At 40.3% G+C, this 26,742-nt stretch overlaps 1 protein-coding gene across 12 annotated transcripts in view; it reads left to right on the forward strand.

The window, feature by feature from the left end:
• Nucleotides 1–26,742, forward strand: part of TPK1 (thiamin pyrophosphokinase 1) — a 269,979-nt gene that overhangs the window by 177,569 nt on the left and 65,668 nt on the right. For 11 of the 12 annotated variants that reach the window (XR_014540138.1, XR_014540139.1, XR_014540140.1 and 8 more), the window contains one exon: nt 3,421–3,567. The exons of the other annotated variant lie outside the window; for it this stretch is intronic. Coding sequence is in view for 6 of the 11 variants with exons in the window: in XM_083578286.1 (XP_083434412.1) it covers nt 3,421–3,567 (147 nt within the window). In the remaining 5 variants the exon portion in view is untranslated. The remainder of the gene's footprint in view (nt 1–3,420; nt 3,568–26,742) is intronic. 12 annotated transcript variants of the gene reach the window in all.

The raw sequence follows: 26,742 nt of genomic DNA on the forward strand, positions 1-26,742 counted from the left end.
ATAGGTACAAATTAGTCATAAGTTGACACATGCGCAGGTGGAGTTTCCTATACACTTCGTGGGGTGGCTGCCCCATTAACTTAGTTTTGATCCCCCAACTTTATGCTTTGCCGCACCAATTTATTGAAGATTTCAAGGTTTTATGACTTCAAACTGATCCCTTTTCGACATAATCACCCAGACCTATTGGACCTGAATACTTCTTGTCATTAAAATAATAATTTCCAATCAAAACAATTATTCGACATGGCATTTTACCCCCACCAACTTCTTCTAAAATGCTCCACACAAGCGTATATGTGAACAAAAACGTAAAAAAACGACATGTGGCCATAGCTCAAAAAATTGACCTGATTGAGCAAAACCAATGTGATTTTTGGATTCAGCGCATCAGATTCGTCCTAAATCAACTGAAAAAACGCAGACAACAAATTTGTTGTTGACCACCAGCTCTGCCATCTGATGGCCTCCTGCTCCCGGAAACAACTCTGCTTCGTTTGGTGCCCCTGAGGCCTGGAGCTGCCTCTCAGAACACTCTCATGGTGGAGCCACTCTTACTTCCACGAGGGCACCATTCTTTCTCCCTTAAAATCCCTTACAAAAATTTGGTGAAGCTTTTCAAATGGCCCCATGGTTTCAATATCTAGCTATAACTAAACCAAAGTATATGTAACTGAAATAATCACATATTCTTTCCCTTTTTTCTCCTGCCTTCATTTCCCTCTCCTCCTTCTTGACTGGGCTTTGGCTAGAACAATAAACTTATAAAAATTATTATAATTATCATTCATGCAATATTTGATTATGTTTTTATATATGTTTGAAGCTGCCTGGAGTGGCTGGGGCAAACTTGTCAGATGGACAGGGTGCAAATAATAAAATTATTATTACTATTCTTCTTATCATCATCATCATCATCATCATTATTACCAGTGCTACTACTATTACTATTTATTGAGTTTATTAGTTGCTTGCCACATAGGACTCCCCAAGCCATTTGTAGTATTTAAAGATAATAACATTAGTGATAATATAACAGCATTTAATTCTTTCCCACTCGTATATCTTTGAGTTCCTCTTTGATATATTCATCTTCTTTTTTAAATATATTTATCCTCTTCTTTAATATACAATATGTTCACCTTTTTCAATGTAATCACAGAGTATAATATACAGTAGCTGTAATGTTAGTACTTTATGATTTTGTTGAAAGAAAACAGGGCAGGAGAGTGAAGAGTGAAAATCATGGATGTGAAGAAGTGTTTGTCATATATGAACCTGCACATGTGGAAAATCAGAAACTGGTACTGGGCCTTTAAAAAAGATCATGCAGCACAGCATAAACTCAGAAGAAGAATGATTCATTACAACAAAAGCCAGAACAGACCCAGTAAAACAGCAGCAAAAGCATACTGTCAATATACAGCAAAATCATCACAATCCATCAAATGCCTGCAAGAAGAGATGAGTCCTTACATGGCATGGAAAGGATGATTGGGCCAGGCATATCTCACTGGGGAGAGCATTCCACAAGTGGGAAACCATGACTGGAAAGGGATCTCTCGCTCATCACCACCCTCCAAACTTCCCTCAGAGGGAGGCATCTGGAATGCAGCCTCAGATCAAGATTGAAGGGTCCAGCTAGCTTTACACTAAACCATATTAGGACACGTTATATTCCATTTATGGGGCAGAGAGGTTCTCTAAATTATCATAAATAAATATCAAATTTAAATATCTAAGAAAATTGCACATTATAAAACACTACAATGCACAGCTAAACAGGGTTTCCTCTAAAGCATCAGAATAAAACATTGTGCATGAAGATCACCTACAAAAATACTATGAACATTCCATGTTTTAAACAAATACCCATTAAAGCATCAGAATAAAACATTACAAATTGAGATCAATTGCAAAAGATACTGAGTAAAAAGTCCACTTATTTAAACACACTGCCAACATATGACCAATGAAACATACAGTTAAGCAAGCCAATCCAATTAAGTTCCCAATCCCCTGTAGAACAATAAACACAACTTAATCTAACTACTGCTAAAAGTGCCTTCCATTCAGTTTCACTCCAGCACACTCTTACATAATCAACACACAACTTAAATACAATAAACAATACTCTTAAACTGCACTCTCCTAGTACACACAGTATCCATACTCTGCAACCACTCTCATAATTCAGGGCTCATCCAGACTTGCTTTGTCCCACCACTTTCCCCCAGGGAAACCCTGTCCTTACGGCTGTATCAGAGCATGTATCAGAGCGTCAGTCGGGTTTTCTCCAGCTTAACTTTCACTCCTATTTATTGCTAAAAGAGTGGGTTTCTGGGGGAAAGTGGTGGGGCAAGGGCGAAACTGCAGGACAAAAAAAAAGTGCTTGGACACATGGCTTCTGGGCACAGAACAAGCCCAAGTCCGGATGAGCCCATAGTCTTAAATTCTTACTCAACAGCCTACTGTCATGTGAACGCCGTGAAATCCTGATAAAGCTGGACAAATGCTGATGAACAAAGGCCGCAGCAATATACAAACATTCTTATCAGGTTTCTCCCTTTGCGTCTCACTGAGTGGGTGCAGGAGGGATCTACCCCCAATAGTGGGCTCTCATCTCAGGGGTATCAAAACCTCCTTCTCCAACTTTATGACAATCAGGCAATCACACTTGAGCCTTATGTATCTGTGTTTAAATGGTAACACCCTTAGGTCGGAACCTGTCAAAACTGATTTTGTAAAGCATCATCTGCATAGATGGTGCTATATTACCGTGTTGTTGTTAATAGTAAGAAAAAGAAATGCATAATTAGTATCTGGAGGAATTTTTTTGATAATATTGTGTACACCTCTGTGTGCTCTGCAGTATATCTCATACAGAAATAGTACATTGAATCTCCCTGCAGGATTGCCACCAGTTGAACACTAAGCCACTCAGTCTCAAGAGGTGAAAGAGTCTCACTGAAATAATAAATAATAAGTGCTATTTTTCTAGAAAAAGAGGTGCCAGAACTCACCATGAACACCTCCCTCATACTCTTAGAACAGCAATGGCGTCCACCTGAGAGGTGCCAGAATTGAGTTCCAGCAAGTTCCGGCTGAATAAAAGCCCTGCATCCAAGTACAGTGCTTTTATTTTATCCATAGGAGTGACTGGCAGACATTCACTTGTATGGAGGCTAAAGGCTACACTCAGGGAAATCATGCAGGTGGGGCTAAATGTGCCCAATCTGTTCAGCTCCCTCTGCATTTTCCAGGTTCTCTGAATACTCTGCAAATAGCGTGCTAGATATTTCTGCATCCGCTTAAACTGTATTTCTGCACTTTGTACATATGAGAGAAAGTTATCCAAAGGAAAAGTACAGCAGATGCTCTCAGTGATATTTACCAATGTTTGTTTTGTGTCTCTTTTAGATTGACATGATTGTAACGCTGGGTGGACTTGGAGGTCGCTTTGACCAGATCATGGCATCTGTGGAGACACTTTTTCATGCAGTTAAGATAACACCCTTCCCGGTCATAGTTATTCAGGAGAGTTCCCTAATATACTTACTTCAACATGTAAGTAAAATGAAGCAACATTTTTTGTTTTGAAAAAAACAACAGTCTAAGAAGACTGATGATGTTGGTCTTCTAAAATTATTTCACCTTCAGTAAGACTTATGTCTATTCCAGCCTGGAAATCAATATGTATCATCAAAGGCAACCAATGTGTTGTTTCTATCTATTCAAGTTTACAATGAAGTTATTGATTCAGAAATAAAAGACCAAGGGCATGATTCAGCCAAAGTTCAGTTATTTTTCAGTCCCATTAATTTCAGGGGAAGAGATTTAAGCTCCAGTTGAATTCTTCCACTGATAGTGATATCAGACTTTGAAAAAGCTTAGCTCCAGCTGGATGTTAACTAGATTGCGCTATGCAACATTTTCTGTTTGCTGCTTAATTTAAAATCAGAAGTTAGGGTCACTCAGGTCTTCCAGCAGCTGCCTCTGTGCTTCTGGTTACTTCTCAGCTTGGTGGCCTAGAATGAAAACGCCAAGAAAGGGATATGTACAATAATGCACACTAGAGTAGCATTAGCTCATTCTTCAGACTATTTGTCTCCATGGAGCTTGCAAAAAGATTGGCCATGTGTTTGAGACAGGTGACAGTTCTCCTGCTTTATTCTGTCTCAGAGAACCACTGCGCAAATAGTGAACTGGTTTCCTTTGAGTCATATTCCCTCCCTGCCCCTGATGGATACTGTCTGAGATACAACTTCTTCTGTGAAATAACGTGCTTGGAAGAACCACAAGATTTGCACAAGTAGAAAAAAAAGTTTTAGAAAAGAAAACCTAAGGCGGTGACTATCCCACAAAAACAGCCCAATGAAGACTGGTTGTACACAGTGGCCATTACTGGTGATGGAAAAGAAGTGATGGAAAAGAAAAATGGAGCATGGTGGGAGGAAGAGGGATAGTGGAGTACCCTGCTTGGAAGAAATGGCTGGCTGGAACCCTGAGCAGGAGCCCTCCTTGTAGACAGGAGGATATACTATAGTATTTTGTTGTTCAGTATAGTTGCTGACCAGAGATAATACACTGAAATTCAGCAGTAAGTAATGTTTCCTCAATTTATGAGACCCTCAAAGTTTTAAGAAGGATGCTGAACATAGGAGGTCATTTGCTATTACAGTGAGAAATTACTATTATGGTTATTTGCAGAGCAGAAAAATCTAGAAACATTTTTATGCAAATGAAGGTCTGAAGGGGAATTGTGATGCAGTTTGAAATTAGGGAGTAGTTTACAGGGAAACAATTTGCACACATTGACACTAAATTAAATTTAGATGGCTTTGGGGGGAGCTGGTTAGAACCTTTCAAAGAGTCTCAACAAGTGAGTGCTGCCCCATTCAGAACAAAAAATGGTTGGCTTCACTTCAGTGTTGTATTAAGGCACCTAAATGGGTTTTGAAATGCCATGTTAAAAGTTTGTGAAAAGGGATCATGTGAAGCAATAATGAAACAACTAACAATTTTGCAAACTGCCTCATTATTAATAATTGTATCTTATGTGTTACCGCTTAACTTCAGAATGCCAGGCTGTTATGATGTTTAGCTGGCAGTTATTTACCATCCTCCACTTTACTCAGTTGGTAAATATGCTAATAGGGAATCTTCAAGTAGAACTTATGATAATCTTATTTCTTCTCAGTGGTCATCCTTTTTAGAGAAAAAAAAAAGGTTTTATCCCTTAGTTGCAAAGTACAAGGTGGTACAATTCTGTTGGGTGACCAAAAACAGAAATGAGCCTTAAATGACAGCTGTATGAGTGATGAATTGTCACAAGTTGTGGAGTCTCAAGTGCCACAAAGCAGACTCAGGTAGTCATAGTAAAATACTGGAACATTGTTAATCCAGCCAATGGATGGGCAGACTGGGATATATATATATCCAGAACAACTAGTAATCTACTAAGAAAATACAGCTCACCATCCAAGCATTTATTATTTCTTCATATACTACATTTAGATACTCCCTTTCTCCTATGATGGTAAGGGAACACCTAGCTACTTTAAATAAATTCAAATCTCCAGGCCTTGATGAGCTGCACTCAAGGGTACTAAAGGAGTTTGTGGATGTAATGTCAGAGCCTTTGTCCATAATCTTTGAGAATTCAGGAGAGCAGGTGAGGTCCCGGCAGACTGGATGTGGGTGAATGTGTTGTCCCCATCATCAAAGGGGGAGGAAAGAAGATCCAGGTAACTACTGACTGGTGAGCTTGACATCAATACCAGGAAAGGTCCTAGAACAGATCATTCAGCAGTCAGTCTATGAAGTTGTGGTGCTGTGATTACCAAGACCCAGCATGGGTTTGGAGAACAACTGTGCCCAAAGTAACAAAATGAATTTCAGTAGGGACAAATGTCAGGTTCTACACTTAAGCAGTAAGAACCAGCTGCACAAATATAAGATGGGGGACACCTCATGTAGTGGACCTACCACTAGATGCAATTAAATGTAGCAGATCCCACCGCTAACTGCTCCCAATTAAACCGGTAGTGAACCAATTAATTAAAATTCTAAATTACCGCAGGTTATCTTTTTGGCTTCTTGTGTGAGGGAAAAATTGATGTTTTGGAGACTTAGGCAGAAATTGAACAAATAAGAAAGGTGTTATCTACCAAACAAAGTTGGTAAAACAAAGGTGGGTCAGGAGCTGTGTTCTTTCATTCAGTAGAAATTAACTTATTACTTAAACTAAATCTAAAGATGCTGCAGGTGTTAAAACAAAGAAGTAAATGCACAGCTTCTCCTAAACTACAGTTGCTAAAAAAAATCAGTTGCTGCACTTCAGGTAGATGTTCAGGTTTCTAGAATAGATAGTAAAATGCTTAACTCAGTTTCTGTTCCTTCCGTCTCGTTCCTTTACTTAGTTATGACCGGTATTACAGTTAAATAGTTTTAACACAGCACAGCTTCCTTCACAATTTAGAACTTTGGTTCATGAGCAAGGGGCACTTTTTGTCAGTTACAATCCCATTCCTGAGGTATTAGCCTAACAGACCAGGGGATCCCCTCACCCCTCTTAACAGGCTTGGGAGTCTTCTCTAGCTAGAAAATCTCTCCCCTCCTGATTGGAAGGAGACCCAAGGAGACTTCATCCTCACAGCTTCTACTTCACCTGCTCCAACTCAGCCCTCCAGTTCACTCCTGTCTGAATACTCTCCCAAGACACTCAACACCGTCTTCCTAGCTAAGCTACAAGGCTTCTTCCTCTAGCTGTAGATATTCCCCTCAGAGCGGATGTTAAACTCAAATTTGAACCAACTCTCTCAGACAAACCCTATCCTATGTCGAGATCTCCGCTCAGCCAAGCTCATCCTCCTTTGGCCAAGTCCGACGTGATTAATGACCTGAGCCTTTGATGAGGCCTCAGGCACATTCCCATTCAGCAGAGAATCCAGCAGCATGTGGAAGTGATGAGATTTATGGCTACATTGCAAAGAGTTTTATTTTCCTAACCACGCAGACAGAAAAGACATCCTCTCTCTGTGAAAGCAGAGAGCAACTGGAACAAAGGAACAAAGGAACAGGAACCAGTAATGTCACATCCGTCTCCCATGAGACTTCCAACAGTATGGAATGTGTGGAATGTAAACAGAGTCTTGTGACTCCAAAGCACTGCTCAGTGGCAAACAGAAACTAACATCCTCCCTCTTTCTGTGAACACCACTGGGCAGTGTGTCAGTATAATCTCAGTACAAACCCAGTTTCTGTACACAGGTATAGTGTTGATCCTTCGGAACAACCTTGGACAATAAATCAGCAGGAATTTCATTCCCTGGCATGTAGGACACCGTTACGAGTCCTTTCTGAACACATTCTCTAGCATGTTGCAGCTTCAATTGCAAGTGCTTCGTGCTTTGCTTACAACCTTCAGAAGTCAGCAAAGCACGAAGCACTTGCAATTGAAGCTGCAACATGCTAGAGAAACATGCTTTGTTGTCCTGATAAACCTGGATTGGACACTTTATAGGAATTCTCATGTCTTTACACAATTGTAACAACCATTCACAATCCACAAGTGAATAAGACAGTGCATTCAGTTCAGCTTCACAAGAACTTAAGCTTACTGTTGTTTGCTTCTTGCACAACCAATCAAATAGACCCTGGTTGTACATGTAGCAAACTCCAGACGTGCTTTTCCTGTCTGTAGTGTCACTTCCAAAACTCACATCAGCAAATATCTTAAGACCACCAGACTTCTGATTGTTAAATCTCAGTCTGTAGTGTATAGTGCCTTTCAAATAGCGTGCTATGCGTTTCAGAGCTTTCCAATCCTTAACAGTAGGATTGTTGACTTGTCTGCTTAGCAAGTTTGTGCTAACTGCAATGGCCGGTCTTGAACATCTGGCAATGAAGTTTAGTTTGCCTAGCACACTTCTGTACAGTGTAGTGTCAGAAAATGCTTCTTCAGTATCATCTACCTGATAACCTTGTTGTCACTGGTGTGCAGAGGAGGACGACCAAACGTGTGAAGAGGAGGCTGACCAAGATGATAAAGGGTATGGAAACCAAGCCTTATGAGGAAGGGTGGAGGGAGTTGGGGGATATTTAGCCTGGGAACGAGGAGGCTGAGAGGAGATATGATAGCCACCTTCAAATATCTAAAAGGCTGTCATATGGAAGGAGCAGGATTTGTTTGGCCATCTGTCATGGATGCTTTAGTTGAGATTTCAGCATTGCAAGGGCTTGGAGTAGATGACTCTCAGGGTCCCTTCCAACTCTACAATTCTTTCTTCTTCTTCTTCTTCTTCTTCATTTATTTATTTATTTATTTATGATTTCATTTACATGAAACTCTACAATTCTATGAACTTCTGAGTATCTAATGTTGAAGAGCACTGATCTAGTGCACCCAGCAGCTACAGGGACTCGGACAGGGGACTTGAGGGCTGGGAGTGCCAAGGAAATTCAGAGTCTTCAATTTGGATAGTACATACTCTCCTGCCCCTAAAGCTAAGGCCCTTATCTAGTAACCCAGTCAGATTCTGAGCAAGAGCGATTATGTTTTGCTGAGAGAATCTGAAGAGGAATGAAAGATGCAGGTGGCTCAAACGTTTTGTTCTATTCTCTTTTAAAATGAAAGCCAGAATAACAAAAAGGGGGAAAGAAAAAGGCAGGAGCAGATCAGAAAGTGGAACGAGCCCCGTGGAATGTTAAAAGTGGGAATTCTGAGAAACAAAATGCTATTTTTAACTTTGAAACTTTCAGCTATTAATGTAACAGCCCGAAAGGCAGTTTAACACTTTGACCATGAATTGCAAGGAAGTCTTTGATGAGATGCACATTTGGAAGCTGAAGGCCAGGGGTAATATCTTATGATTTCTTAGGTCTTCCTCTCACCCCTTGTTCTCTGGCACAAGGCTCAATTTTTAAAAAATGGGGGATGGGGAGAGAGAATTGCCAGTTTCTTTGATGAAAATTGCCTGAGGAAAATACCATGCTAATAAGAAGCAGGCGAAGCTTTATGCAGTAGATGTGAAAATTGCTAAGACTGCAGAGAGGAAAAGAATAATTTGTTCTCTCTGTTCCAAGAAAACAAAGCTCCACATATAAAGTTAAAAAGATGTAACCCTATTCTTTCCCAAATGTATTTTGCACTCCACCCCTAAAAGATGGACAGAAATGGACCCCAAGTGCATTTTTCACACAGGCAGTTGAAATTGATCCTCACCCAATTTATGGACTTTAAAAATACAACCTTTGAGGCCTCTTGTCCCATTTAAATGTGGGTTTTTATGCTCTGGGGAAGCAGTAGACTATAATTCCAGTTTCATATTTTGAGAGTCCAGCAACCCTGGAGCAAAAGAGCAATGGGAAGGTAATTTCAGATCATGAAGAACCAGAGTCTCTAAACCATACATGCATCCACTACCTGTTCTGCATCATCTTGACTGACTGATTGCTCGAAGCAGCAGATGCTGTGGGCATTCTGGTGCATCATGAAAATAAATTAAAGACTTTTCATTGAAGAGTAGGCAGATGCCTTAGTTGGCCGTGTGCACTTGATCTAAGGACAGACCCTCATGAACTGACATATTCTGTGCATGTGAGGGCTCAGGGGACACATAGTCAGGGACACCTGAAGTATTCTTGAGGGATGGGTGGGAATGCTCCCCTGTACAAAGTGAAAAGCCATCTGTGTAAGCTGCACAATGTAATTTATTTGTTCCTTTATACAAAAAAAAAGGTCTTAAAGTGACGTTCAAAAGGTTAAAATAACAAAACATTCATGACACGCTGGTCCTGCGACTATGCTGCGTACAATGTGTGCTGATGGAACCAGGGTAAACCGATTCCTTCTGCACATGTACAGTGCAGTTCTAAAGCATTGCAATAGATCTCTCTTAAACTTCAGTGTGCATATGCACTAAGACATGTGCACAACAATACCATTCATTTACTGAAAGCATTTTTAATCCCACTCTTTTATCATAAAAGGCTCTCAGAGCAGTATTCAAAGTTCAGTAGCAAGCCAATCTTTGTTCTCAGGCAAAACACACAAGGAAAAGGGGAGCAGACAGGCAAAAAAAGCTCAGGCACCAGTTCTGAAGGTGACAGTTTTAGACATGACTGGTTGGAATGTTAACTGCTTAGGTAGTCTGATGGAATAGCCATTGCTATGTGACATTATTCACTGCAAACATAGGAACTTAGGAAGAGCTCTCCTGGTTCCAACCCAAAGACCTATCTACTCCAGCTTCCTGTTCTCTCAGTAACCAACCAGATACCTACGAGAAGCATGCAAGCAAGACTTGAGTTTAATAGCACTCTTCCCACTCATGTTCTCAAAAACTGGTATATAGTCGTACTGTCACCAATTTTGGAGGTACTATTGCCATTGTGACCAGTGGCCATTTATTGCTTTGTACTCTATGAAATATATATTGTTCATCCCCCAATGAGATAAGTGAGAGTTTCCCCAATTAGGGCTTGTGCAAAAGTGACCATAGAACAGACCCATAACCTCTTTGCTAAATTATTTATCTGGTTCATTTCAAAAAAAGCAGGTATGTAAATTATATATACAGTGGTACCTCAGGTTACATATGCTTCAGGTTACATACGCTTCAGGTTACAGACTCCGCTAATCCAGAAATAGTGCTTCAGGTTAAGAACTTTGCTTCAGGATGAGAACAGAAATTGTGCTCCGGCAGCGCAGCAGCAGCAGGAGGCTCCATTAGCTAAAGTGGTGCTTCAGGTTAAGAACAGTTTCAGGTTAAGAACGGACCTCCGGAACAAATTAAGTATTTAACCCGAGGTACCACTGTACATATATACTTCCTAATACTCTAACAGAAGGACACTGGCTATATATCCAACATTAAATAACAGGGCTCCCATAGAAGGACTGCAGCCGTCTAATCTTGTTGCAAAAATGTACTACACTGAGCAGTATTTAAAAATATAAAATATAAGAACACAAGGCAGGAATGATTTAACTTTGAAACAGTTACAATCACCAGCTGTATTCCTCCCCTGTAATCTCAAACCCCACAACTTTCTTCAAAAGACACGTCAAATAAGTATATATATGCAAAAAATAACCCCACAGTGGGTGTGCAATTTTAATGAGCAGTTTGCTCATGAATTTGTTTGAAATCCATGTGACTTAGAAGCTGAAACAGGAGCATGCTCTGAAATTCAATATACAAAGGCTGCTCTGCTCAGCAGGTGGGAGTGAGCTCCAGAATTGATAGCCTCTGTGCATTATGTGAATTGAAGCCCATGTTTTCCAGTATGTAGGCACCCTAGTGCTACCCGCTATGGCAAGGAAACCATATGGAATTCGAAGTACCTATCGCACTGTGTTTATTCGTAGATCCAGAAAGATCTCAGGAAACAAACTAGTCCCAGATGTGTGCAGGAGCAGTGAGGAACAGGATTCAGTGATGATGCTCATCTGCTCTGCATTTTGTATTTTTGTATTTTGATGTTTTTGAAGGTTTGCTGTAAGTCACTTTGGGCACAACTTGTGGAAGAAGCAGCAGTCAATGTACAGTTTCCTGGTTCACTCCCCTACCCTACCATAGAATAATAGAATCTTAGAGTTGGAAGGGACCCCAGGATTCATCTAGTCCAACCCCCTACAATGCAAGAATCTCAACTAAAGCATCCACAACACATGACCATCCAACATCTGCTCAAAAACCTCCAAGGAAGAGGAGGCCACCACCTTCTGAGGGAGTCCATTCCACAGCTGAACAGCTCCTACTGTCAGAAATTTCTTCACGTTTAGTTGTAATATCCTTTCTTGTAACTTGAAGCCATATGTTTGGGCCCTACTCTCCAGAGCAGGAGAAAGCAAGCCTGTTCCCTCTTCCATGTGGCAGCCTTTGAGATATTTGAAGATGGCCAGCATATCTCCTCTCAGTCCCCTCTTTCCCAGGCTAAACACCCCCAGCTCCCTCTACTGTTCCTCATGAGGTTTGGTTTCCTTCCTTGATCATCTTGGTCAGCCTCCTCTTCACACGTTTCAGCTTGTCAACATCCTTCTTAAATTGTGGTGCCCAGAACTGGACACAGTGGGATGGGGTCTGATCAAGGCAAATAGAGCAGCATTATTACTTCCCTTAATCAGGACATTAGGCTATAGTTGGATTACCTCTCCCACCATCCATCACCATTGGCTAAGCTGGCTGGGGAAGGCAAGAGTTGGAAAACAAGAACATGCAGGGGGCACTGTACATGATACATCACTGATATCACTCAGCATAAGGAAGCTCCTTAAGTTTATATCTAAATAATGTGTATATTTATAATATTTATAACTAAAAAAGGCTAATGGCCCTGGGTATTTTATTAGCTTCTCCTACAACTTGCTTCATTTGATGGAGTCCTCTGGAGCTATTTGCTCTGCCAGCCTCTTTTGTGGTCCACTTGCTGTCTCCTTGTATCACACTGCGGCCTGGATTGTGTAGGCTGAGTTGTGGGCTGAGTAGATGGATGAAGGAGAGAATATCCGTCCTACAACAGTGGATGGTGATACCTTTAAGTCCCTTACAGTTCCGTGATTCTGAAGCATGCTAGACAGTTGTTGGCATCCATCTGTCTCAGGGCACAAGTCAGACCCCTGTGTTAGCAGCACCGAAGTGAAATCCCCTGGGCGCAAGCCTGGGCAGTTTGTATGGAGGTCCTGAACTGCTCATATTACAAGATCCCCTTCTTGGCCTCACTGATATGGTCCAAAGGAAAGCAGAACAATACATTTGGCACCAGCATGGCTGCAGGAGTTCCTGGAAGGAGGCATGCAAGACTTCATCCAACCGTCTTAGGGACTCCACTCTGGATTTGTGTAGGGTTTACTCCTTAGCCTTTTCTTTTCCTGAAGCTGTCCCACAAAGCAAGTCTTCACAGTATTGTACACCTATATGAGCAACCAGTAGACAGAGCAATGGCATAATTGATGCTTAATGTAGACTTTCTCCAAGACTGGATGCAGAGCAGAATTTGCCATGTACCTACCTACCTTCCTTCCTTCCTTCCTTCCTTCTTTCTTTCTTTCTTTCTTTCTTTCTTTCTTTCTTTCTTTCTTTTCTCTTCAAAAAGATAGGGGCAGCTGAAGAATAACTATAATTATCATCATTATTTATCTCAATTTAAATTTATTTGTTGCTTCGCATCATTTATATCACACATTTTGAAGTACTCAGAGTGCTCCCTCACATTATTATTTTTCAATATTCATTACAACATTCCTATCAGGTAGATATTAATCTTATCCCTTTGTTGCAAATATTGAGATAGTGGATTGCCTATGGGCTCAGGGTCGTAGGTTCATAGCCCCATCTTTCTTGACTATTCTGTTGTACTAGTGACCCAAATCTCACCTTATCAGTTCTTTGGGTGACCTTTGGCAAGCCATTATCTCTGTTCCTCACAAAGTTGTTGTCAGGATTGCCAGGTGTGGAATGCTGTAAGCAGTGGTTCCCAATTGGTGGCTTGTGTACCCCAGGGAGTCCATGCAACCCACCCAAGGAGTCCGTGGCACCATTCACATAGCAAAAACTACCATAGAGATATCAAAATTTTCAAAAGTAGGGAGTCTGTGGCTTGGCTTTTGAAAAAGTTTAGTGCTCATTTCCTCGTTAACTGCTTCCGGGGGGAGGGAAAACATTTGCAACCCTGTTAACCAAAAAAATCATAAGGGGTTTGCACTGTAATCATGGATTGTGCTGCTGCTGCTGCTGCTGCTCATACAATGAAATTTGGGGCCATATTCCAGCATGCAGGTTTTTTTCCTCATGGGCGAATCATGGGAAAACAAAAATGCACATGCGCATAAAAGGTGGCAACCTGTCAGATGATGTCTGCTGCAGTATCACACTCTGCCCTTTGGTGTGAAATTTAGCTTAATATGGTAGTATATTGATCAAAAAATGATCAACAGGTAAAACATTGTAAAAGGAACATTAGAAATTGGGGCAGAAGCACTAGCATTATAACCAGGGAAACGAACATAATAATCCCCACATCTGAATGCCCCTTTAAGTATGATTTTACTTCCTTGAACCTCAAATGTCTTTAAATTCCTTCCAGGACAGATCCTCCCCCTAATTAACTGATGTGGCATCATCAAAGGTACTTTTACATAATATACTGCAAATTAATACTCCCATATGCAATTCAAAGAAATGTGATTGAAACTTTTCTTTTGATTTAAGCACAAAAGATTTCAAGCTATATAATGATTATCACGATATACACTGTAAGGCCATTAATCAGTGAGCTGTTGATATTGAAGTTAAACAAGTTCTTGCATAAACTCTGTAGATAATGACTTTCAAATTATTGGTGTAAACTTAGACACAGCTTGATTGGAACAGTCTTGTATATAATTATCCAGCACAACAATTTAAAACACGCTTTTGGAGGCCAAATATCGCTTGCATTGAATCATCTGAGAAAGCAAGAGAGCATCAGTTCTACCTATATAAGTTTTCTACCTATATAAGGCCTGCCTATCCGTCATGGGCTCTGCCACCATACGCTGCCCTAGCCAGAGTTTCCCTGAGTCTTACATGACCCTGTTTGTAAATTATTGAATTTGACTAGGCTCATAAAAACTGCTTACATTGTTCAAACAGATATAGATATGCTCAAAACCTAAAGGACAAAACTATTAATAATAATGAACCAAGAATGTCCTTACCATGTGTCCAGGTAAGCCCCATCTCCTGAAAATATCCAACTATTTTTCTCCCAGCTAGAATATATATATTTCTTCCCACCTCCCCTACCTGCTTCTCAGAGAAAAGGGCTAAGTTGATAAGTAAACATGATACATTAAGGGAGAAATTGTGTGACATTTGCTATGTGCTTTGACGTAGCTGGGCGTCAGGGGCAGGGTTGAGCTGGAATCGGAACATGACATGGGAGAAGGAATTTGTCTGCATTGTGGTCCCCATTGAATTTGCTAGGCCCCTTCCCCCAACGCCTGCTATTTGTAGTGCCCTCTCCTCTCATACCCCATGTTCCTGAATCTGGTGCCTTCCTTTCTCTGGAATTCAAGGGGTCCGACATTTGCCCTCCCAACTTTCCTACTACTGTAACTAGAAACTGATGCAGGGTTCCAATTTCTGAGGTTTTTGAGCCCAAGCAATAGTTATTATTTATTACATTTACATTATGCTTTTCTTTATGCCTAGGATGTGCCCCAGAATCCTCAGCAGACAATGTGGAAAGGGTTGCCCTGAATGTAGAAAGCTTGAAAACTACAGTTGTAATCTATAGTGAAGTCTGCAGTTTTCTGTGTCTCATGCCACAATACCCCACAAATTAAATATGATGAAATGGAGCCACCTTTTAAAAATATTATGAGCATTGATCAATTTGGCAAGGGCAATCATTTAAATGAAGGAGTACGTAATAAGCAGTAGATATCATTATCTTGTTTTTTCCTAGAACAGTAATAAAAGGGTAGCACAGGTTTCTGTTCCTGCATGACTTATAGCCATACTCAGTGTGTTCCTTTCCAACCATCCATTTTATTCCTTCATACAGAATAGTTACAACTCTATGGTTAATAAGTTCCTCTTCAAAAATACATGTTCATTTCTTGGAAACACATTATTAGGTATATAATGAAACAAGTTAAAATGTTATTTCTTTGCTGGATATGATGTGCCCAGGAAAAAAAGCTAATAAGCTTATTCCATGCATTTCTGAATATAACTGTGGGAGGTTGGGAGAAGCTGGCTTGTGGGGGAATGATGAATATTGTTTTGTGAACCTAACATCTAGTTTGCCAGGAAAGGGTTTTGTTTCATTCTTGGAGGTTTCACTTGGCACAAAGCTAGCTGTAGTTTGTGATCTATATAGATTATGATGCCTCTGTAGCCACATGCAGCAAGTAGGAATATTCATGAATATATAACTAGAAAATACGCTCATCACAAATTACAGCTTTCAAAAAGTGTGGCTTAGCTGATCCTCTGCTCCTTTACTCTGAAGTCAATCCTACTATGTTCAATGGGACTCCCTTCAAGGTAACTGTGTATAGGATTACAGATCTAGTATTGTCGGCATCTGGGGGTCGAAAGGCCAGCTGGCTATCCCTCAGATGGATCGTCTCCTTCCAGCTGTGCCGCTGCGAAGATCCATTGACCTCTGGCTCCGAAATAAATCAGTGACCCAAGCCTTCCAGACTTGGGCACACTATACTTAGCAGTGTAAACTGCACAACAGAAGAGGCTGAGGCTTGTGAATACATACTATGAACTACGGATTTATTAAACATAAATCACGACAAAGAAACATGTTGTCTCTCCTTGCTGTCTCCTCAGAGAGAGAGTCAAAAACAAAAGCAATACAGCGGAAGTTCCACTTACGCCAGCAAACTGTGCTGGAATGTAAACAGACATGTGACACATAACAACCCCATGTCTGCAACTAAAGGTGGAATGGAAAATCCCAACAAATATTCCTAGGATGCAATTCTGCTATCAGCTGTGCGCAGTCAAATCCCCCTAACCCGAAAGACAACATTTGGACAAAAAAACTAGGCACAGAATTTATAGTTTATTATTGATTTCCTCTATGTGTCTTTAAGAAATAACATTACAGACTGTTTTAGTTTCCTTACAATATGTTTCCTTTTGTGTTGATCAGGTTGGTATCTGATTATGTATTCACATCTTCATGGCCCACCATTTAATTTCCTTTAATCTGTTTCAGAAGTAACAGATTTAGAAAGCATAAAGGATCCAATGGACCAATGCAACTACTTCCACACACAGAGCACAATTTTGGACCTGTGCTTCTCCGTAAACAGCTTTTTTGCACATAGCATGTTATTTCTGAAACTGAGAAAACCTTCAGACACTTTTTATGATCTGGCAGTGGTTTGGAGGACAAAGCAAAAAAAGTCCACAGTCCTAAGCTAGTGCTAGTGAGAGCTTCTCTTCCCATGCAAATGGTAGGCACAAAGGGGCTGATCCAGTTTGGATTAAAGCACACACACCCCTCAACACTGCCACAAAGGTACTGCTATTTTCAGGGGCTGCACACTTGATTACTATTTAAAAGCAAAATACACAATACTCAATTGTGTATTCATCTAGTATGGCCCTTTGCCTAGGTCTGAAATTGCCAAGGGGTTTCGGTTGCTTTGGGCATATACACATACACCACCACACACACCTTAGTGATGGCCACTTTATAACAATAGGAGTAACAATGTTTAGCATTTATATACCACACTGACATACTTAAAGCAGTTCACATATATTATTTCAGCAATCCTTACAGCATCTCAAAGATGGCTAATATTGTGTCCATTTTTTAAGTAGTGGTGGAGTGGCCTGCAAGAACAGTTGCCACCACCTAGTGAGTTATGAATGCGGTAAGATTTGAGTCAGGGACTTTCTTAGCTGCTGTGGGCCACCAGATTTGTGCAGTGAGGCAAGTGGGATGTTCCTCACAGTGAGAGTTGTGCCAAGGGTAGACAAAAGGAGGCACATGCAAGTAAAAGGGCTACCAAAACATTCCATAAGTCCTTTCTGCAGCATTAGATAACTGACAAAAATGTACTTCCTTGATAGATTTTAAAGTGTAAGTAGAAATATCTTCCTCTTCTAGCACTATGTTGAAATCCTACACGGGTTACACTAAACTCAGCTCAATGTAATGTAAAAATCATGCTCCATTAATTCTTGGACATCTTCCTATTTCTTGGTCATAAATCCTACTACCTTGTATTACAAACTGCAGTAAAACTCACAGATAAAAGATAATTCATGTTCCGTGTATAGCCTAATGTTTCTGTACTCCTGAGAAACACAGTATCAGAAAATGAGAAAGTACATATATGAAATATTCAGCTATTCATTCTGACCACGGCTAGCAATGATAAACATGACTCTGAAGAGACCAATGTTCTTCAGAGGAGGTTTAGCCTAATGGTAACTGACATTACACTGAGGTCCAGCTCCAAGAGCCTTCTGCCAGCTCCCTAACTGCGAGAAATGAGGTTACAGGGAACCAGGCAGAGGGCCTTCTCAGTGGTGGTGCCCACTCTGTGGAATGTCCTCCCGTCAGATGTCAAGGAAATAAACAACTATCAGACATTTAGAAGACATCATTCCTGTTTAGGGAAGTTTTTAATGTTTGGTGTTTTATTTTGCTTTTAATTCTGTTGGGAGCAGCCCAAAGTGGCTGGGAAAACCCAGCCAGGTGGGCAGGGTATAAATAATAATAATAATAATAATAATAATAATAATAATAATAATTATTATTATTATTATTATTATTATTATCATCATCATCATCATTATCATCATCATCAGAATTTTTTTTTTTATAATAAATTTTTATTGGTTTTACAACATATATTAACAGACAAAAACTAACAATTCACGACATAACACATTAACAAACAAACATATAAACACGTATAATTTCATAACCTTTTTTTTCTTAAACCTTATTTCAACGACTTCCCCATACCTCCCTTTTCTGCATCCCTGTTTTAAACTTTTTCAGCAGCCCCTAATTTCAATTACTTATGGTTCAATTTCTTTAATCCTTTTTCTCTTACCCAATCGTTTATCGTTGCAATTCTGTTTTACATTACCCATGACATTTTAGCACTCATTAATTTTACAACAGTTCTTAAGGTAAACTTTAAGTTTCTTCCAATCTTCTTCCACCGTCTCTTTCCCTTGGTCACGGATTCTGCCAGTCATCTCGGCCAGTCCCATATAGTCAATCACCTTCGCCTGCCACTCTTCCAGCGTGGGTAGTTCTTGTGTCTTCCAATACTTTGCTAAAAGAACTCTTGCTGCTGTTCTAGCATACATAAAAAACGTCCTATCTTTCCTTGACACCAATTGGCCTACCATGCCCAAGAGGAAGGCCTCTGGTTTCTTGTGAAAAGTACACTTAAGTACCTTCTTAATTTCATTATAAATCATTTCCCAAAAGGCCTTGATCTTTGGGCACGTCCACCAAAGGTGGTAGAAAGTACCTTCAGTTTCCTTACATTTCCAGCATTTATTATTGGGCGTATGATAGATTTTTGCAAGCTTGACTGGGGTCATGTACCACCTATAAATCATTTTCATAATGTTCTCTCTTAAGGCATTGCATGCCGTAAACTTTATACCGGTAGTCCATAACTGTTCCCAGTCAGCAAACATAATGTCATGACCAATGTCTTGTGCCCATTTAATCATAGCTGATTTAACCGTCTCATCCTGTGTATTCCATTTCAACAGCAAGTTATACATTCTTGACAGATTCTTAGTATTGGGTTCCAAAAGCTCTGTTTCTAATTTTGACCTCTCCACCTGGAAGCCAATTTTCCTGTCCTGTTTGAAGACTTCATTTATCTGGTAGTAATGAAGCCAGTCTCTTACTTTAGACTTCAATTTCTCATAACTCTGCAATTTCACTTTTCCCTCCTCATGCTCTGTAATTTCCCAATATTTTGGCCATTTGGATTCCATATTAAGTTTTTTCACTTCCTTAGCTTCCATTGGTGACAACCACCTAGGGGTTTTGTTTTCCAACAAATCTTTGTACCGAATCCAAACATTATATAGTGCTTTCCTGACAATATGGTTTTTGAAACCTTGGTGAATTTTAACCTTGTCATACCATATATATGCATGCCAGCCGAATCTGTTATTGAACCCTTCCAAATCCAAGATGTCTGTGTTTTCAAGAAGCAGCCAGTTTTTCAGCCAGCAAAAAGCCGCTGATTCGTAATACAATTTTAAGTCCAGCAGGGCAAACCCCCCTCTTTCTTTTGCATCAGTTAGTATCTTAAATTTTATTCTGGGCTTTTTGCCCTGCCAGACAAATCTAGATATGTCTTTTTGCCACCTCTTGAAACAATCCATTTTATCCACAATCTGCAATGTTTGAAACAAAAATAACATTCTCAGCAAAACATTCATCTTAATAACAGCAATTCGGCCTAACAAGGAAAGTCTCAAATTTGACCATATTTCTAAATCTTTCTTAACTTCTGTCCAACATTTCTCATAATTATCTTTAAATAAGTTCACGTTCTTAGATGTCAAATTAATCCCCAGGTATTTCACCTTCTTTGCTACCATTAAACCAGTTTCACTCTGGAACTTCTCTCTTTCAGCAACCGTTAGATTTTTATCCAGTACTTTCGTTTTCTGTTTGTTCAACTTAAAACCTGCTACTTGACCAAATACTTGTATTAGCTCTAAAACTCTTCTCGTACTAGTGTCTGGCTCTTGTAAAGTTAATACTAGATCATCTGCAAACGCTCTCAATTTATATTGTTTAGCTCCGACCTGAATCCCTTTAACCAGCTGGTCCCCTCTGATCATGTTTAGTAAAACCTCCAAGGCAGATATAAAAAGTAATGGGGATATTGGGCACCCCTGTCGTGTCCCTTTTTCAATAGCAAATTCTTCAGTAACCACATTATTTACAATCAATTTTGCTTTTTGTTCAGAATAAATTGCACCTATACCATTCTCAAAGCCTTGGCCTACCCCCATCCCTTGAAGATTCTTTTTCATGAAGCTCCAAGAAATATTGTCAAAGGCTTTCTCCGCATCCACAAATATTAATACTGCCTTGGTATTAATGTTAACTTCTAATAACTCCATAATATCTATTATGTTTCTCACATTATCTGATAGATGTCTTCCTGGAAGAAAGCCCGCTTGGTCTTTATGAATCTCCCCCACCAAAACTCTTTTCAATCTTTTTGCCAAAATGTCTGCAAAAATTTTGTAATCCACATTGAGTAATGATATAGGGCGGTAGTTCTTAATCTGGTTCTTCTCAGTCTCTGATTTTGGTATAAGTGTAATGTACGCTTCTTTCCACGATTCAGGTGCCTTCTTCCCCTCTAAAATTTCGTTACAGACCTCCTTCAAAGGTTGTATAAGCCATTCTTTCAAAGCTTTGTAATATCTGGAGGTCAGTCCATCAGGTCCTGGAGATTTTCCCAATTGCATATTTTGAATGGCTCCCTCAATTTCTTGATCAGTTATCTTCTGGTTCAAAATCACTTTACTTTGTTCAGAATTTTTTTGTAATCCATATTTTTTAAGAAATTCTTCTATTTCTTTTTCATTCATCGGCCCTTGTGCATAAAGTCTCCTGAAATAACTCTGAAAAATCATCATCAGAATTTCAGGCATAAAAGGCTATGGGTTGTATAAACTGGAATTCCATTATTAATGATAATTTTCATCACTCAGAAGTAGCTATGATTATTATTATGAATTCCATCAAAGAGAATGTCTCTTTCTGGTTCTTAGGGGGACAAAGATCATCTGCATATGCAGTACACATTTTGGGGATTTCCTTGCTTATGCAGTAGAATATGACAATGTGGGGAAACCCTCACCACTCATTGAGTAGGCTTTCATCTGAGCAATTTAAAATGCTTTCTAAGGTCCAATTCCAACAGGCTCCCAAGACAAACAGCTCATCACAGAATAAAATAGTTTCTGGATCTACATTAGATTTAAGGTGGGTAACTCCTTGATTGAAAACTGAAGTTTTTACCATATCCAAACCGTCGTGCAGAGTCTAGCTTGCCATTTATCTGACCATCAAGTTTTCTATATGTGGGATTTGGCAGTTGGTGGGGGAAGACTATTTGGTTGTGATTCCTGCACCTCCAATGTAAAATGGTGTAGCCTAATAAAAGTTTTACCATGTTTTGAGCAATATGTCTAGAAAGCCTAAAGTTATCAGCCTGCTCACAGCACTACACTATATCAAATTTCACATGGTTGGGTGGGGGTTGACACTTGTGAGATACCAGGCCAAAATTGTGATCCCTAGATAAGAGCAAAGACTTCAGCCCACCTCCATTCAGAAACGAAACTCTGTGAAAAGGAGGGTTGACATGCAAGTTTTTGGCTCAGAGGCCAAAACAAGCTAAATCTGTAGTTTTGGGAGGAGAATATTTTTGCACTCCTGCCGTTTCTTTCCAATTTGTTCATTTGTAAATAAGTCAGATATGTTTTAGGTATGGAAAAAGTCACTGTACTTCATTTCTTCAAAAGGAACCAACTACACAAAAGCTAGCTTTACATTTTCCACCTCTCAAGAGATGGAAGTAAAAGGAGGACTGTGCAGCCTCTGACCCACAGAGCCAAACACAGCTGCAGTCATGTATGGAGGGCTCAAGACCTTTTGCTTTTGCTGACTGCCTGGGATTGCAAAACCAAGGGGGCCTGATATAGTAGCAGCTGTTCTACAATACACCAGTTCCACTTAACTGATTGCATCAAAGGGAAAGATGAGATAGCAAAGATCTTCTGGCTGGGCACAAATGCTGCTTAGTTCCTGAGTCCCCACCTGCTTTCTTAACTGGTGCAGTCCAGATGCAGCCTCAATGAGAAGCAGGGGTATGCATGTGAGTCCTAGAACAAAGTCTTGTAATTTGGGGGAATCCTGTTCTGGTTTCCAGCTAGTCATGCCTACCTTTATGCTATCCTGTTCCATTCTCACCCACCCACAAAAAACAAGTCAACATTCTGTGCCCACTGAGCAGGCTCAGTTCTCTTTGAGGCATTTTTGGATTTCCCCTTCCCCTGTGATTTTTATTCCTAAAGAATTTTTGTACTTCGGCAAAACTCCAAGCCTGTTAATACTTTTCTCTTGTTTGTAGTTAGTTCCATTTTGGATCCTCACTTGGAGAATTGAGATTTCTATAAGTGTGCAGGATTAATTCTTTCTTTGCTGTGCTTTAATTTGTATCCCCATATCACCTTTTGTAGTGAGAGGACAAAAATGAAATGGACTCAAGAAATTAGCTTCATCCAGAATACTTTTCTGAGATTTTGTATGACTGCAGGTCTTGCTCTTGTGTAATCCGTTCTGCTTTGTTTTGTTTCCTTGTGCTGGATCACAAAATAATTTCTGATAGCCTTTGGTGATCTTCTGATATTGCAGTCTAATTCTGTAGGGATAATTCATCAGCATTATGGCTATGATGATAAATGAGATGCCAGAAAGAAACAGATTCTGCTTTAGGAGGTTTGTGCATTTTGAGAAAATGGTCTCTGCTTGAGCTACTATAATACATCCAGCAGGAAGTCACTATGAATATAGTAGGGTCAGAAACATTTTACATAGTTGTGATTTCTCCCTAAGCATCCTATTCCATTCTTGTTGAAATATATGACTTAAAATTACTAGGGGTCTTATATGACTGTGCTGAAAGTTCCTGATACTGCATTCTCTTACTTGAAAGTAAATGCTATAAATATTATCAGGGCTGATTTCTAAGTAATTTGAAATCCAAAACAAATTTCATTCTTGCTCCATCTTCCATGTGGCAACCCTTGATCATCTTGGTTACCCTCCTCTGCACACTATACAGTGGTACCTCAGGTTACGGACGCTTCAGGTTACAGACTCCGCTAACCCAGAAATATTACCTTGGGTTAAGAACTTTGCTTCAGGATTGAGAACAGAAATCATGTGGCGGCGGCGCAGCAGCAGCGGGAGGCCCCATTAGCTAAAGTGGTGCTTCAGGTTAAGAACAGTTTCAGGTTAAGAACGGACCTCCAGAATGAATTAAGATCTTAACCCAAGGTACCACTGTACTTCTGTTGATGCAGCCTAGCATAGCATAAACTTTTTTTGCTGCTGCATCACACTGTTGACTCATGTTAAGCTTGTGGTCTACTAAGACCACAAGTACTACTGACATGTACTACTGACAAGCCAGACATGTACTACTGACAAGCCAGACATCCCCCATCTTATACTGGTATATCTAGGTCTTCCTGCCTAAGTGTAGAACCTGACATTTGTTCCTATTGAAATTCATTTTCTTAGTTTTGGCCCAGTTCTCCAATCTGTCATATTGAATCCTGATTTGTCTTCTTCGGCATTAGCTACTCCTCCCAGCTTGGTGTCATCTGAAAATCTGATAAGCATCTCTTGAGTTCCTTCATCCAAGTCATTTATAAAGGCGTTGGAACAACAATGGCCCATTCCATTCAGTTTGGACTGATTCACAAGTAACACTAAGCCAAACCAGGAGAGGAGTGCATCAGTCACAATGTCCTCTCTAGAAACCCTTGTGTTCACACTAAGCCAAACCATTTTCATATGGTTTCTAGAGAGGACATCGTGACTGATGCACTCCTCTCCTGGTCCTCCTCCAGCTGCACTGCTGTAAGCTAAAACATGGTTTGGCTTAGCATGTAAGCTGATGGGGGCTCATGGTTTGTCTCACTCTCTAGAGCTCATAGGATTGAATGCTCCCCCATGCAAACAATTCCCTCTATACAGAAAACTAGATGTCAAGAGTAGAATTCTGGTCTAGCCAATCACTTGGCATCTAGTTTTCTATATGCAGACACTGGGGATGGCGGGGTGTGGAACAGCATTCAGTCTTCTGAGTTCCCCACATGGTCTGTGAAATGGTATGGGCTTGCCATAAGAATATATTGTTTTTGCTAGAGAACATTCAAACAGGAGGCATGAAAAGGAAAGAAACTGAGGTTTCGCTGGTGTCCAGCTTAGGTCAACGCAGGCAAGCACATTTTATATTCATAGTGGTGCTTCCAGGTCCCATGTATGTAATGAAATGGGAGAGGGGGTGCCCTGCGTAGAAAAGATGAAATTCAGGTATATCCTTATCAAGAAAACCTCCAAAGACATTTTTATCATTCAACTTTGTGCCACAGTGTGGTAAATAAGTTATGAATTAAAGCCTTGCTTCCATTGCCACAAGGCTGTTTCTCCAACCCCTATACGGTTTTGCTAGTCACAAAAGCCACATTTAATGAATAACTCCTATTCCTTCAGGCTTTCTAGTCAAAACTATACGTTAATGTGAGCAAAACATAAAAATGAAGTTATATGAACAAAACTATATGAAAAGCTCAGTCTTATTTTGGTTAAAATGCTTTTTTTAAAAAAAGCACACACAAACACACATTTGGATGTTTTCCTCAAAAGGCTGAACTTAAAAACTGATCTTTATTTTCCATCACCAGTGATGAAATGAAAACGGAAAAAGAACTGAATCAATTTTTCTGATTGATCAGGGTTTTTCAAAAATGGTTTAATAAGACAAAAATCAATGGAATCTCATTATATAACATGATTTTTATCAGCAGTTACATTAATTAAAGCACAGTCAGACTTGGATCCAGAAGAAAAAATGTTAAAGCTCTGTTCAGGTTTTTTAATTTGGTGGTGGTATCTCAGCAACTAAAGCATAAAAGGGAATAATTAGCCACCTTGGCATTGGGTATTGTTTTGCTTTTAATGTTAAAACCTTGAGGTGCTCCTGCTCCACTTTATCCTGACTGACTTGTGACCCCCTGAGATATTAAATCCGCACTACAGCCAGCTGGAGACCACAGTAGACTTGATGCCCAACTGCAGGGGTGGATCAAGATTGCAGACCACGGGTACAATTGCACTGTAGTCAATTGAGCTACAGTCTACCAATTTTCTTCATTGCAACTGTGATGCCCCTCCTCACTGCATTTCACTACTTCTGCTGTCCCATGAGATTTTTCACTAGGTCCCTAACCAGATTTGAGGCTCTTATCTTTAAAGTATTTGGGAGACAGATATGAAATGTGAAATAGATGCTAAAACATGGAAAAATCTGTAGACTAGGAAACCAGTGAGATCCATTTTAGCATATGAGAGAGAATACAACTAAAGGATATTGTCAGTGGTATATAATTCTGGTTCAGCTATCACATATAACTTCTGACCCAGACTGTTGGCAAGACTCTGGGCCTCTGAACACTTAGTACCACCTTTGGCAGGAGTGTCTAGTAGTGAAGGACTCTTGACGATAAATTGCTAATATAATTGGGGATCCTGTGCAAGGTACATCACAGCTATCACTACTATCTGTCTCTAAGGATTCAAATGTGGGTATCAAACCCAGAGAACTGTTAACTTTTTGGTCAATGACCACCAGACTACTGATTGCCCAGAAATGGAAATTGCTGCATGATTTAAATATTTTGTCATAGTACAATAATTTATGGAAGATTACCATATCTGAGAAGTTTACACAAAGGTTAAATGGTGTTGAAAGGTACTGAAAACGCAAACCTTTTCTGCCATTTGGTGGAACTTTGTTACATGTGGCAATAACAGTAACCTACATATTTGTTTCCAACGACATCATGTGCAGGATTCCGTTTTGGGTCGTGTCCCCCCCCCACCTTTGGTTTTTTTTTTTTTTAAAAAGTCCACAGCTCTTGCTGATTTATCTCTGAGCCACAAAGGCCAGCTGTAGCAGCTTGCCTTAGCAATACTTTAAAAAAGCGTTCATCCTTGGACTCTTGTGAGTTGATTACAACAAGGAGTTAAGTGGGAGACTGAGAATGCCACTTGTAATGGTTCTAGGGGTTGCTCGTGCGTAGGTTGTCGCAACTCCGGGCTGGGTTACCTGGGTGAACCCTTTCGGTCCGGACAGCCACCCATCCGTGGCTGTCTCAATCGCTGGCAGAATCCGTCAGTGGGCGTTTCTTGAACTTCTTCCAGCAAAGAAGTTCTTTGACGCCTAGTCTCCTCCTACTCTCCCTGCACGGAAGTCTTCTGCGCAGGGAGGGTGTGGGCAGCGGAGGACCCGTGCTCTCCCCGCTGGTCTCCGGCAAGGAGTCCTGGAGCCCCCTCGCCGATTCCCCCATCTGCCCCCCTTCTCCACTGGTGCTACGCTGATTTCCTTCCCCAGCAGATGGGCTGCCTCTCTCC

This window comes from Podarcis filfolensis (genome assembly GCF_964270895.1).
Source record: "Podarcis filfolensis genome assembly, chromosome: 12".
Classification (NCBI taxonomy): Eukaryota; Metazoa; Chordata; class Lepidosauria; order Squamata; family Lacertidae; genus Podarcis; species Podarcis filfolensis.